Source organism: Mobula birostris, chromosome 9, assembly GCF_030028105.1.
Source record: "Mobula birostris isolate sMobBir1 chromosome 9, sMobBir1.hap1, whole genome shotgun sequence".
NCBI classification, from domain to species: Eukaryota; Metazoa; Chordata; class Chondrichthyes; order Myliobatiformes; family Myliobatidae; genus Mobula; species Mobula birostris.
The window spans coordinates 101,136,887-101,150,355 of NC_092378.1; the positions used below are offsets into that span (position 1 = coordinate 101,136,887).

General features: G+C 40.2%; 1 protein-coding gene across 3 annotated transcripts in view; it reads left to right on the forward strand.

Moving 5' to 3' along the window:
• The window catches only part of usp31 (ubiquitin specific peptidase 31), a 165,804-nt gene extending 154,955 nt beyond the window's left edge, over nucleotides 1-10,849 (forward strand). For all 3 annotated transcript variants that reach the window (XM_072268484.1, XM_072268482.1, XM_072268483.1), the window contains 2 exons: nucleotides 3,212-3,367; nucleotides 4,758-10,849. In XM_072268484.1, coding sequence (XP_072124585.1) covers nucleotides 3,212-3,367; nucleotides 4,758-6,262 — 1,661 coding nt within the window. In that variant the 3' untranslated portion in view covers nucleotides 6,263-10,849. The remainder of the gene's footprint in view (nucleotides 1-3,211; nucleotides 3,368-4,757) is intronic.
• The last annotated feature ends 2,620 nt before the right edge of the window (nucleotides 10,850-13,469 follow it).

Here is a 13,469-nt window from a genome sequence, read left to right on the forward strand (position 1 = left end):
TAATTAAATTAATTAAAGGAACTTACCTGGCCTTACCTCACTGGGAGCAGGCTCGTTCTCAGCCTCTGCTTGCCAAAGCCTCTCGAGCCAAAGCCTTCCTACTCTGTCTCCCACTACTCTGTTGCCCGCTCCATCAATCTGCTCGTTTTTTAACTCTTCCGCTGCCTCACGGTCCAACTTTCACGCACTTGCACAGTCGTCCCCCATTCAATATGACCTGTGCAAAGGTGTTATTCTAATATTTTCATTTATTTTTTAGATATGGTCAATTTCTGTCAACTAACTTGCACCATATCTAGTCCTGATGAAGGGTCTTGGCCTGAAACATCAACTATTTATTTCCCTCCTTAGATGCTGCCTGACTTGTTGAGTTCCTCCAGCATTTTGTGTGTGTTGCTCCAAACATTAACGTTTTACATTCTGAGTCCTTCAAACTTGAATTAAAATATTTGATGTAAAATGGGGAGCATCTTTTATCATCATGCAGCAAGTCTCTACTGTTTTTGATGTATTTCATTTATGCCAATGTCACGCTACGGCTCAGTGCATAGGCAGAAAGCAGCTAGGTACATAACAAGGCAGCATTCATTATATGGAAGTAATCCATGCTAAAGATGAGAGCCGAGTGAAACTTCAGTAGAGTTTTTGATAATGGTGAAGTCACTTCTGTGTCATTGGTTCTACTCGACATGGCTTCCATTTAATGATAGGGACATAGATGTCTGGGCTGCCAGCTCTTCTGGCGGTAGAAGTATAAAATCCAACTCTGACCAGTTGCCCTTCTGCAGACGTGGTGTGGGATCTAATGATTTTTCAATCCCCAGGATCTTTTAAGAGTCCAACATTGAGTGAAATCTTGTTGTATTCAATTGTTTATTTTAACGTTTTAAACAAAGGAACAGGTACAGAGCATATGAACTAAGAACAAGTACTGAGACAAAGTCAAGACAAGGTAGTAATTGTTTTTTGTTGCAGAGCCTGACGCTTTTATACTCAAGATAAGGCAAATTCTTGAGATGAGCAAAGTGCTAATACTTGGGCAACAAAAAATGAAAAGATGATAAACTGTATGTAATTACTATATTGCTTTTCTGCCAATAGGTGGCAACAAACATCCCATTGTGAAAAATACAAGTTTATTAAAATACAAACTGTACGTTACTAAAATCTGCACTTTCAATCTTGCATACCCTCATTAAAAGCATGAAAACAACCGATTCCAACAATAGTTAAGTGCCTTTGTCAATTTTTTATGGATGTCAGCTGTGCTTCATTTCATTTTTGCTGCTTTGAGTGATTCTACATTCAGATTTCAATACAGAGACTAGAGTGCTAAAAGCTAAGTTGACTCTCCACTAGTGCTCTCTTGCACATGTGGCATTACTTTATGTCTCATGTACAAGGCAACACTGCTGGAGAGGCCCTATATGTACTACATATTAAAGCAAGCATGATGATATTTTGACAAGTAAGAAATTTTGGTGTCCTGACCAATGATAGTTACTCAGTCATCATACCAATGCTGTTTAATTATCTGATCATTGCAATATTATTATTTATATACATTAACTGTGCCAAAGTTGCTGTCATCTTTCCTGCACTTCAAAAGCACTTCATTGCTGTAAAAATACTTCAGAGGGAAAGCAAACATTGTAAAGATTCTTCTCCAGATACTTTTTTAGTGGAGTCACTTAATGATGATTTATGACACTCTGAATAACTCGTGAAGCATTGAATAAGCCTTTGGAAATTTGGAAATTTTGAACCAGTGATGATGGCAATCTTTATTTAATCCCTGCATGAGAAAATTGTTGGAATATTATTCTGATTTTAAAAAAATCTGTTACTGGAAATGTCAATAATTGAAAACACTGGAATTGCTCAGCAGGTCAGGTAACATCAGAGGAAAGAGAAACAGATAAAAGTAATTTGTGTTGGGCATGTAGCCAAGTGGTTAAGGCGTTCGTCTAGTGATTTGAAGGTCACTGGTTCGAGCCTCCGCTGTGGCAGTGTGTTTGTGTCCTTGAGCAAGGCACTTAACCACACATTGCTCTAGTGTCTGTGCGAGGAGTGACGCCCCACACAGGCTTCTGATCTGCGCCTTGTAAGGCATGAAAATGCCAGACGCAGGCCTTTCCTGGTCTGAGTCGACGTCCCCTCCCCTCCCTCCCTACATTCCGGGAGAAGTGGAGGGCAGGAAGGCTAGGAGAAAGGCAATACCTTTGACAGGTCAAAGCCATGTCAAAATGATCAAAATGGAAGATTAGTTTGTATTCTGCTGATAGCAGGCCTATAGAACTTGCCCAGCTGTACTAATGAGTAAAGAAAAAATGGACCAGTTATCACTGGATGTCTTACAGTTAATGAGCTTTTTGTATATGTCGTGCACCCTTCAGAGATATATATACCCTGAGTTCATCCTCTATTCCGGTATCATGCATGTCCTCTGTTCATATCTTCTCATTATTTTCTACATTACCAGATTCTGCTTCAGCTGCAGTTTTTTTAATTATCCCCTGTGTACTTACCTGGGAGTGTTACTGTACTGCTTTCCAAACTAAAGTCTTTACCTCATCTGTTTATTGCAATTGTGCTGCTGCAGCCCAATTAATCCTATGAGCTTTAAATTTCCTAACAAGCTTATTACATGGTACTTTGTCAAATCTCTTTTGAACATCCACATGCATGCTGTCAGTCCCAGAGCTCATCAAATCTGTTACTTCATCAGACATCCAGTCAGGTTAATCGAACTTTTACATTTGATTAGTTTTATTTGTTAGGTCATACGTTTCTAAATGTTGACTAACTTTGTCCCCAGTTATTGTCTTTAATAATTTTCTCCACTGCTTGTGGTTGCTGTGATGAACAAGTATAATATTAGTTACCCTACATGCTTCTGGTGACATTTCTCCTCTGACAAGGGTGAGATGACGTTACATCGAACTGGACTGAGAAATATTCCTTACTTCCAGACAACTAATCCTCTAATAGTTCTTTTTAATAACTTGCCCATCATCATTACGATCTTTATTGTTCTACATTGGCAGCATTACTTCCAATGAGAGCATGTAAAATACTTGTTTGGTATTTCCTTGCAATTAGTTGAAAGTTTCCGATCTTTGATATTTATGATTGAAAATTCTGTGAAAATCTGTATGGAATATATTTTACTTCAATTCAGAGACTTGATCTTGTTTTAATATATATTTAGGTTCTACCAGTTCATCTCTTTGTGAGCACTGGATAAATCGACTCACAGGCAGCAAGCAACCAAGTGTCACATCTACTGCATCCTCTCGCCGAACTTCTCTCATCTCGCTCTCTGAATCTGTAGAATTTACTCAGGATCGTAGCGATCAGGATGATGGTATGTTTTGCTCAAAATGCTCTTTCCTCGCTTCCCACTTTTCTGCACCCCCATTTGCATAATAGTAGAAAGGATGGATGGCAAGAAAGCAGTTTTGATTTTCCTGAAACAAAACCAGGTAGAAAATAACCTCTGTGCTTCTTGACCTCTTCTCTATCACCTTGGCCAGTTCTGAACTGTGCACCACCTGCCTCAAAGGAATAACTATTTAACAATTCTGATTATGAATCCCGTGACATAAGTAAATTTAAATTGTTTGTATTAAATTTTGCTACCTGACACTTGGGACCACTGTAAACTCTCAGACTGCCAGATGTCGCAGAATGACCTTTTAAAAAAGAGAGATTGATTATCAAGTGTAATTCATTAGCTTGTGAGCATGAGTGACACGTAGCTGCTCTATACATCTGTATTTGTATAACCAAAGGGTAATTTCTCAAATACAAAAACAAATGCTGTCTTCAGCAGACCAGTAGAAATGCACGGTAATGTGATCTTATGTGAGTGTTCGTGTGTGCCAACATTTCCATGTCCCCTTCCATCTATGAGATGCAGAAGTGTGTTACAGGCACCTGATCGAAATAAAACAGAATCATTTATATTTAAGCAGTGCATTTTTTACATCAATTTGCAATGCATTCCCTGAAAGTATATTTAACAGTAACCTCTAAAGATCTGAATAAATAATTGAAAGGGGACCGTTTGTAGGAAAATTGGGGAAAGCCTGAGGGGATGAGTCTTATTTGGTTACCTCTTTCAAAGTTGAGCTGAATAACTTGCTTGGATCATTTTGTGATTCTTGATTATAATTTAACCTCAGGTTGTCCCAAGGCACCTTGCAGCAACTAACTTTTCCTTTTGAAGTACAGTTACTGCTGGAGGGAATACGTTATTTAAATTGGTAGGAATTGATCTCAGAAACCGATGAGGTAATGGGCCACAGATTTGTTTTTGATGTTGGTGGAGGAATAATCATTGGCCTGGAAACTGGGGAGAGCACCCTAAATTTAATATAATGCTGTGAAGTCTCTTGCACCATCAGAAGGCAGACAATGCTATTCTACTGAAACACTACAGTGCACTATTGCTTTAGAGGATCAGTTTGAATTTTAACTATCTGTATGTAGGTGGAACCAAATTTCTCAACCATTTGACTCTGGGATGCAAGTACTGCCTGATTGAATTAGAACCTGTATCTGGCAGTACAGTTGATTGCTTGCCAGAGTTTATATTTCTGAGTGAAGAAGGTATTAACCCTGTTTTATAATGCCTGTACAATCAGTGAAGTTAATGCAACATCTTAAAGAGATTTAACTCTGGCCTATGACATGATTATGACTCATAATTTTTAATCAATTTGATTGTTATATTAATTATTCTTTTTGTGTAGGTGGGTTTTCTACTCGGCCTTTTGTGAGGAGTGTCCAACGCCAGAGTCTGTCATCCAGGTCTTCATTTGCTAGCCCTTTGGTGCTCAATGAGAATGGAGTTAAATCTCAGAGGACATTATCTAGCAAGTTGCACATGCGATCTAACTCTCCATCACCATTCTCCTTCGAGTCTCCCACTCATAGCCCCTCTCCAGATCCAGACATACTGGGCTGCAAGAGCCCTAACATGGGCACTCCTCCACTTCAAGGTCAGGGGGCAATCTCTGCTGGACTCCCTGGAAGGGCACCCCTTGCTGTCATGGAGGGTGTGGTCAGAGAGGATGAGATGAGAGTTTCAGGGAAAGCAGCTGGACAGAGACCTCTTTTAGCTCTCAATAAAATGCTTGACCAGTGTGGAAATGACACAGGAAGCTTGGACAAGCTGACTCATTTGGTTGATGCTGTGGATAAGAAGAGCTCCAGCCTGAGCAACCCCCAGTCCACAAATACCAACGCTGCATCTTTGGTTGAAGAGCAAAAGCAAAGGCCAAGCTATGTGACAGGAGCAGTAAATGCAGAGAGTCCACAAAAGAAGTCTGGTTCTAGAGCGCCCTCTGAACAGGCTAAAGGCTCTTTAACCAAAGCTCAGTCGACTCTGTCGACTTCTCTGAAGAACCCCCAGAAGGCTGCTATCACACGTGAAAAGGTTGAAACGAGAGCTGCAACCCGGCGGTCTACATCAAGCTCAGTTCCTCAAAAGGAGGTAGATAAAAATCAGCAGCAGACCAGTTCATCTCCAGCTCAGCAGAAGCTGAAGATGCCCCTGGCTTCTCCACAGTCACCCTCTCCAACATCGAGAAAAGTACCAGGGAGATCCAAAACTGCTGAGAGCCACTCCAAACGCAGTCCCTCTCCTGAAAAGCGCAGGCTGACATCTTCCAAAGCTAGCAGCACAAGCAGGTTGTCGCATGCTAAGTCAGGGAATCGACCGGAGAACAGGAGACTGAGGAATTCGAGCAGCAGCTCATCTGTGACCGAAGCCAAGTCCTTGGACACCAGCTCAAGAACTGATCTGAGAAGAGACAGCAGCAAGTCCGATGATAAAGGCCTGTCATTCTTTCGGGCAGCACTGAGGCAGAAAGAAAGTCGGAGGTCAGCTGATTTGGGGAAGAGCAACATTCTTGCCAAGAAGTCAGCAGATGGGCCTTCCAAGGTGGCAAGCAAAAAAATGCCAAGTGAAGGCCCAAGCAAGGAGGGCAGACGATTGGTGAGTGAACAGCCATCCTCTGCGTCCGCTTCTGCTCTGACACTGTCCAGCAAAGTAGCATCACGAGGGAAATCATCAAGCAAGGATGCCACTCCCTCCAACTGTCCATTACTTCCTGCTGCAAAATCCAAATCATCCTTGGCAGACATGGGGTCTCAATCTCCATCAAGCAAAAAGAAACCTGCAGAAAAGACATATAAACCCAGAAAGATTGTTACTAGCAGCATACAGTCATCTGCCCGCCATAACAAAAAGTAATGTGAAAAATCAAAGAAAACCACTCCATTAAAATGCTATTCTGGCATTGTTTTTGTAACACTTCTTTTTCTTCCCTCCTTCTTGCCTTTTCTCCTTTTCCTCCATTTTAAAATGAGCTTTTTATTGGAGGAAGTTTTTGTTTGCAATTAATTCATGTGCCTACATTGGTGACAAAAGTTATTGATTTAAGTGCTTTTTGTTGTGCCATCAAACCAAATGATTACCACATGATGCTGGTATGTGATATGCAGATCCTGGAGCTAGTTCATCATTGCCATCCTTCTCCCCACAAACCCTGGAGGTTGTCCTTCTTTGATGGGTTTTTAATGCAGCACTTTGTATCAACCTTCAGAACTTGCTTTTGTTGCAGAATAACACTGTGTACTGTTCAATGAATGATTTGATTTTTAAATTTTTTATAAATGTTCTTTTTAAAACTAATAACTACTGCACGCTCTGAAGAAGCCATTGAGTTAAGTAATCAATTTAATTTTCTCCTATAAGCTTTTGTTTGGTTGATGCAATGTTAACACTTTGCTGTCCAATCACAGTATTGTACAACAGCAAGTCTCAGGTTAACGTACAAGGAATAAATGGGAGGAATAACCATTTCAATTGAAATGTACCCACTTTCTGAAATGGTCACTGCCCCCATGTGGTAGCAGTTCTTTTCCTGCAGAAGGAAGAGTAAGAGAGATGGAATGTAACAGTATGCAATGCTTCTGTCATAGATTGTTTTTGTTATTTGGTTCAGTCCCTTATGTGATCTATTGGTTGTCAGCAGCTTGAAAGACTTCATATGAATGGGTTGAAGGATTTGAACAACATTTGTTGCTTCAGATACTGTGGGATGAACTTGTAGACGTATGTCATCACTAAAGGGTACTTAGCATAGATCCTTCAGTCTTGGTTCAAGTGTTTCAGCTAAACTAAGGCAGGTCTCCCAAATTGCCACCATTTTACAGCCTGAACTGACATGTTGACACCTGGTTGCTGAGTTCTGACCCAGATACAATGATTCAGATACATTCAGCTGAAATGCTGTTTGGTTAGAAATAAAAATGAATTCTAGCCCACACATTCAGATCTGTGGGAAGATATTTGTGGAAGCTCCATGTTATGGATCGATATTATAAAGCATGGTCAACACCTGCACACTAAAAGAAAATTGTTTATATTTGCTAACCGGCAAATACAGTGAGATGTTTCCATATGCTTACTAACCCAATGATGCCACAGCTCAGCTGCCCTAAGTTAATAATCAATAATGTTCATACAGTTTTTGTTTTTTAAATAAGTTCTTGTTTATATTGTGAAATGATGTGCATGATTTATACTAAGTTCAGTTTCTAAATTCATAGAATTGTTTGCACTGTGGCCATTTGGCTAATTGTGCCTATGCCTACTCTTTGAAAGAACTATCCAGTTAATTGCACTGTCCAATTCTTTCCTCATAGCCCTGCAGGCTTGTCTTTTACAAGCATTTTTCCAGTGCTTTCAAAAGTTCCGTTTGAATATGCATTCCAGAATCTTTTGCTTCATGTGACATCTAGTTTTCCCATGTAATAAATGCAAACCCATAAGATGCAGTCTGCCTATGAGCAGTCTTGTTTATAGTGCTTCCTGATTTATATGGTGTAATTTATCATGGACTTCACCCACCTAGCGAAATTCTCCCACTCCCCAAGAGACTCTGGCCATGCATTGAATTACCTTATATGTCTTGGACAAATTTGGAAATTAATCTTCTGTGATTCAGTCCCTGAATTGATCCATCAACTCTTACTAATCAATGCCTGCTCATTCTATTGGTATGTTATTACAAGAAACATAGTTTCTTGATTATAGTTCTAACTATTTGAGCGTAAGTTTATTTTCCTCAGTTAGTGCTTGTGACTCCTTTGGTCTGTGCTCACGTATTTCAGTAACATTCTGTTCCTCAGGCTTGTGGGGTACAAGATCTACCTGTACACAATAATTCTCCATACTTTACAAGTTCCCAAAAGATAAAAAGCCATTCTTGTTTCACCGTGTTGCTCAGCTGCAGACATTCTGGTGTTCCAAAGATGCAGTGAAAAAGTCTTTGTAGCTTTTTAGAAGCTACCTATTTTGTATACCTTTTGTGCTGTCCCAATGGAAATTGCATCATCTGGTGTACATCTGAGCCAAGGAGCATATGAGGTTCCCACTCTCCACACCCAAAATGTTTGAGTCACCTGGCCCCAGCTGGCACAATGGAAAAGATGCTCCATTTGGCATTACTTTGTGAGGAGGGAAGGGGTGAGTAAGAGCAGAGGGAACCAATATCTAATAGGAACAGTGAATTGGTGAAAGGTGAGCTGTTCACTGCTGGGACCTGTGGAGGGGTGGGTTTATGGGTATAACAACAGTGCAGGTGTTGACACCTTACTGAATTACAAGCTTCCAGTTGCACCTTAGTGTAAGTGGGACTTCCCTGTAATGCACAAAAAATATTGTTTCCCCCCCCCCCCCCAGTTCATCTTCCTATCTGCATGCACTTAGGGCAATGTATTACTATGCAAATGCTAGGATCTTTGTTGCACTGAGGTTCTTCGTAGTAGTTAGTTTGGGTTATTCATTTTAATGTTACGTTCAATAAGAGTTCTGCAGACCTGTATTGGAGAATGGTGGCCTGGCTGATCTATTGCTTTGTTTGCACAACTTGATTCACATTTTCAGACTGATCTGTGTGAGATCAGTATGAGTGATTGTGAGATTTACAATGAACAGAATCATGTAACTGGAAGCTGTAGACAAGTAGATTTAAACCTGACATTCACTACTTTGTTAATACTGGCTGTAACAAAAAGTGCAATTTGGTAAGTTCAAATTGGTCTGTGCTAACATTTTTGCTGAGTACTATATTGTAAAGATTTTTTTTTCCTTAGCATTTTCCCCATGATTTTAGAAGTAATGTTTGCTTTTAAAGAGGTCATTTTCACCATTTCTAATAAGGTTTATAAAGATATGAAAGGCGATAACTTAATCACTTGCATATATATAAGAAAAACCTGGTCCAAGCTCCCGTAGGAGCCCATCCAGCTTCAGAGGAGTATGGCATCGCACTCCCAACCTTTGGAGCCCTGCTGCTGCTCTGCTGAGGCCTGTCAATAGATTTTCAATATAAACTGTAGTTGCTTGCATAGAAGATACTTTGCAGGGATACAAGTAGTTGTCAGGCCACCCAAATTCATTGCAATTGACCTTATTGGAGCATTGCATAGAGGTGCAATATGTTAACACTAGTATTTACTTTGAGATGTCCAGTGGTTTGGGTGGCACTGATGCCCTGCTTTGAAGCAATGGGATTACACAGATATTAAGTTGATGGTGAAATTACTCTAAATTCTTTCTAATAATACCCTGCTGGTTCAGTGTTTTATAATTACATTTCACGGGGTGGTTGTGTAAGTGGAGGTATTAAGTCATGTTTCTGAGTTATAAGGTGATGAAGATTAACTGTGTATAAGGTTAATAACCTTTGAAATGAGATAAAACCATCCTGAGCATACACCATTTCTTGTTGGAAAAACCCCTTTTCTGGGGATAGTTGCCTACAGAACTATGCGAAATGAAGTTTCTGGACTTGGTGGCTCTTACTTTCAGGCCACTACACTTGTACGTAATTCTACTAAAAAAAAAGTAACATAGTCTCCTTGCTGCTTGGTTTGTAGCTCCCAGACTTTGAAGTGAATGTACTTTGATCAGAGTTTTAAAATCTTTAACCAGGAGCTGACCTGCAGATCTTCATGTTTTGCAGACTGAAACTTGTTTTTCTTTTTTTTTGGTTTATCTGGTGTTTGGCCCACTTAATATTCATTGTCATTTTCTTTCACTGTACACTGGAATAAAGAACTAAGAGGACCACATAGTCCATTTCACCAGATAGCACACCAAATCCTAGAGATCTGAAATGGAGTTAGGAAGCTAATTGGCATTAGAACCAAATAGAGACTGGGTTCTCTTATGGACAGTTGATACTTTGTGAATGAGTAGTTTGCACCTGAAACATGAATAGCTTTATTCTCCTCACTGGCACTGTGGCCTGTTGAGTCTCTGCTATATTCTCTTTGCCTCTTCCCAATAAGGTATTGGAGTAAGGCACATATCTGATGCTGCCCTGCTAGGGAAGGTAATGAGCTATCTCCTTCTGGCTGATGGTTAAACTGTTTGCCTTTGGTGAGGAGAAGTTTGGGCCACATCTTTGTCGATTACCCTGTGACACTACATTCATCAGACTTCAAAACAAAATAGATGTGAACAATATGGGCCAGTCCCTGACCCCTGTATAGTGTGACTTTCTCCTTGTAAATTAGGCCATCGACTTGGTGTTGCTGAAAACTTTTTAAGTTATTTTGGGCAGGTGCATGAGAATGTGTTGCTGCCTTTCAATAATTTATTTGTATGTTTTATTAACAGGAGGTGTATGCACTTTTTTAATATGCAGAATCTGCATTGTTTTCTATGTTTTAAGAATGTTTCTTTGAGAACCGTTTGTACAAAGTCCATGTTCGTCAGAACAACTGTACATGAGGAGCAAGATTACAAAAATAAAAAGTCCAATTCAAACAGCCTGATAGTGCGACTTAATTTCTTCTCCTCTCTCCTTACCTGAGGAAGATAATATTTCTTAGATGTTCATAGTTGGTCTCAGGATGAGCTATTTGGGGGTCCTAATGAAGGGGAACAGCCTGACACATTGACTGTTTATTTCCCTCTACAGATGTTGCCTGATTGCACTCCTCCAGCAGTCTGTTGCTCAAGATTTCCAGCATCTGCAGAATTTGTGTCCCATAAGGATGAGATTGCTTAATTATTGAGGGTAATCAAGGCTGCACTCAGTACATCTTTTAAATGGAAGGAAAGAGGGGATTGGTCAGGGAAAGTAGCCAAGATGGAGGTGATACGAGAGACTGCAGAAGCTGGAATCTGGAATCCAGGACAATAGTCTGCTGTTGAAGTCGGGTAGATGCTGCTTGGCCCACTACGTTCCTCCAGCAGATTGTTGCTAAGTTGGAGGATCAGCCCTGATTTTATCAAATGGATGTACAGCTTAAGACCCATTCGGTCTATTTCAGTTATTACTAGTTAAACTATTTTACCATCTTAATACAAGTGGATATACCAACTGGGAGACGAGAACTTTGTTCTTGTTCAACAAGATGCTCCTAGCTAAATGCTTATGCTGGGTGACAAAAGCAAACTCAGAAGCAACTTTCGACAGGGAATTCGGAAAAATTTAGAAATTATTTTAACGTTTCGGTTGGAGGGTGAGCGGGAATCTAGCACAGCAATTATGCAAGGCATCTTGCACAGCAATATGCTGTAGTTGCTATTCCTAGCTGGTGACAGCAGATGGTGATATGGCACTGTGTACAGTAGAATTTCATTTAACCAGGTTGTGTTTGTCAAGACGTGTGATGTGAAAATTTATAAAACTACATATATGAACTGGTAATCTTTCAGATTAAGTCCATCACTACTGATGCAACTAGTCTACAAATGTACAGGATTTTAGGTGAGTTTAAGGCCAAAGGTTTGAAATACTGTTACTACCGGCTGCCTTGAGCTGCAAGATTCCAGTTGAAAATTTTAAAAACTATAGAATGTGGATGCTATTCACAAGAACAGCACTTATTACTCCAACTGCTTCTGAGGTGCTTCATATACCTGCTGTAGTCTGTGGTCAGGGTAAATCCCAGCACCACTACGCAGGATTTCCAGTATTTAAACTTCTTGCCACTTAAACTTGTAGTATATCCATTTTGGAATCTTTTCCTTGTGTCATTTGCCCAGTTGCAGTTTTGGGATGTGCTATCAAAGAAGTTTTTGCAGGTGGCTACTGGTCATTTTGTAATTGGTTTATACTATAACCATAGTACACAGTTAATGAAGGGAGTGAGTAATTAATCAGAAAAATTGGATGCTAATCGAGAGTTAACTTTAGATGTTGAGGGTAGTCTCGTCCTGATAAGTGGAGTGTATTGCATCACATTATTGTTTTGTGGATGGTGAAAAAGTATTAGAAGTTAGGACATGGGTTACTTTACACTAGATTCTAAAGTTCCAAGTACAGTCAAAATTTTTATCTAAGTATGTATATATCACTATATACTACCCTGAGATTATTTCTTTATTCTACTGCAAAAAAAATTCAATAGAATCAATGAAAAACTAAACAGAAAGACTGACCAATAACCAATATGCAAAAGAAGACATTCTGTGCAAATACAAATATTAATAATAATTGTAACTCAAGCTTTGGCTAGAAGGTACAAGAGCCTCAGGACTCGCATCACTGGATTCAGGAACAGTTACTATCCCTCAACCATCAGGCTCTTGAACACCAGAGGATAACTACACTCACTTGCCCATCCATTGAGATGCTCCCAGAACCAACAATCGCGCTGGAACACTATCAAATTTAGTGAAATTAGAGGTGGTTTGACTGAGACAGATCGCATTGGGCTTGTCTCAGAATAAGTGAAATTAGAGAGACACAATCTCACAGGATGTTGACAGGGTTGGCACAGGAATGGTGTTTTCCCTGGCTGGGGTATGGAAACAGATTTCACAGACTCAAAATCCGAGTTCACCTCAGCAAGACTGAGATGGGGAGAAATTTCCTCACCAGCGTGCAGTGAATTTTTGGAATTTTCTCCACAAAGTTTTCTAAATTGAATAGATATATTTTGGGACTCAGCGGTGATGGGGACATTGCAGGAAAGTGGCACTGAAGTCAAAGATCAGGCATTGGAGAGGGTTCAGAGGTGGTTCACAATGTTGATTCCAGGAATGAAAGGGTAATCGTACGAGGGATGTTTGATGGCTCTGGCTCTGTATTCGCTAAAATTCAGAAGGAGGCGGGGGAGGGTCTCATTGAAACATTTTGAATGTTGAAAGGCCTAGACAGAGTAGATGTGGATAGGATGTGAGAGACTAGGACAAGAGGGCACATCCTCAGGATAGAGGGGTGCCCTTTCAAAACAGAGCTGCAGAGAAATTTCTTTAGCCAAAGGGTGGTGAATTTGTGCAATTTGTTGCCACATGCCCCGTGGAGGCCAGGTCGTTGGGTGTGCTTAAGGCAGTGATTGATAGGTTCTTGATTGGACATGGCATCAAAGGTTACAGGGAGAAGGCCAGGAACTCGGGTTGAGGAGGAGAAAAAAAAGATCAGCCATGATTG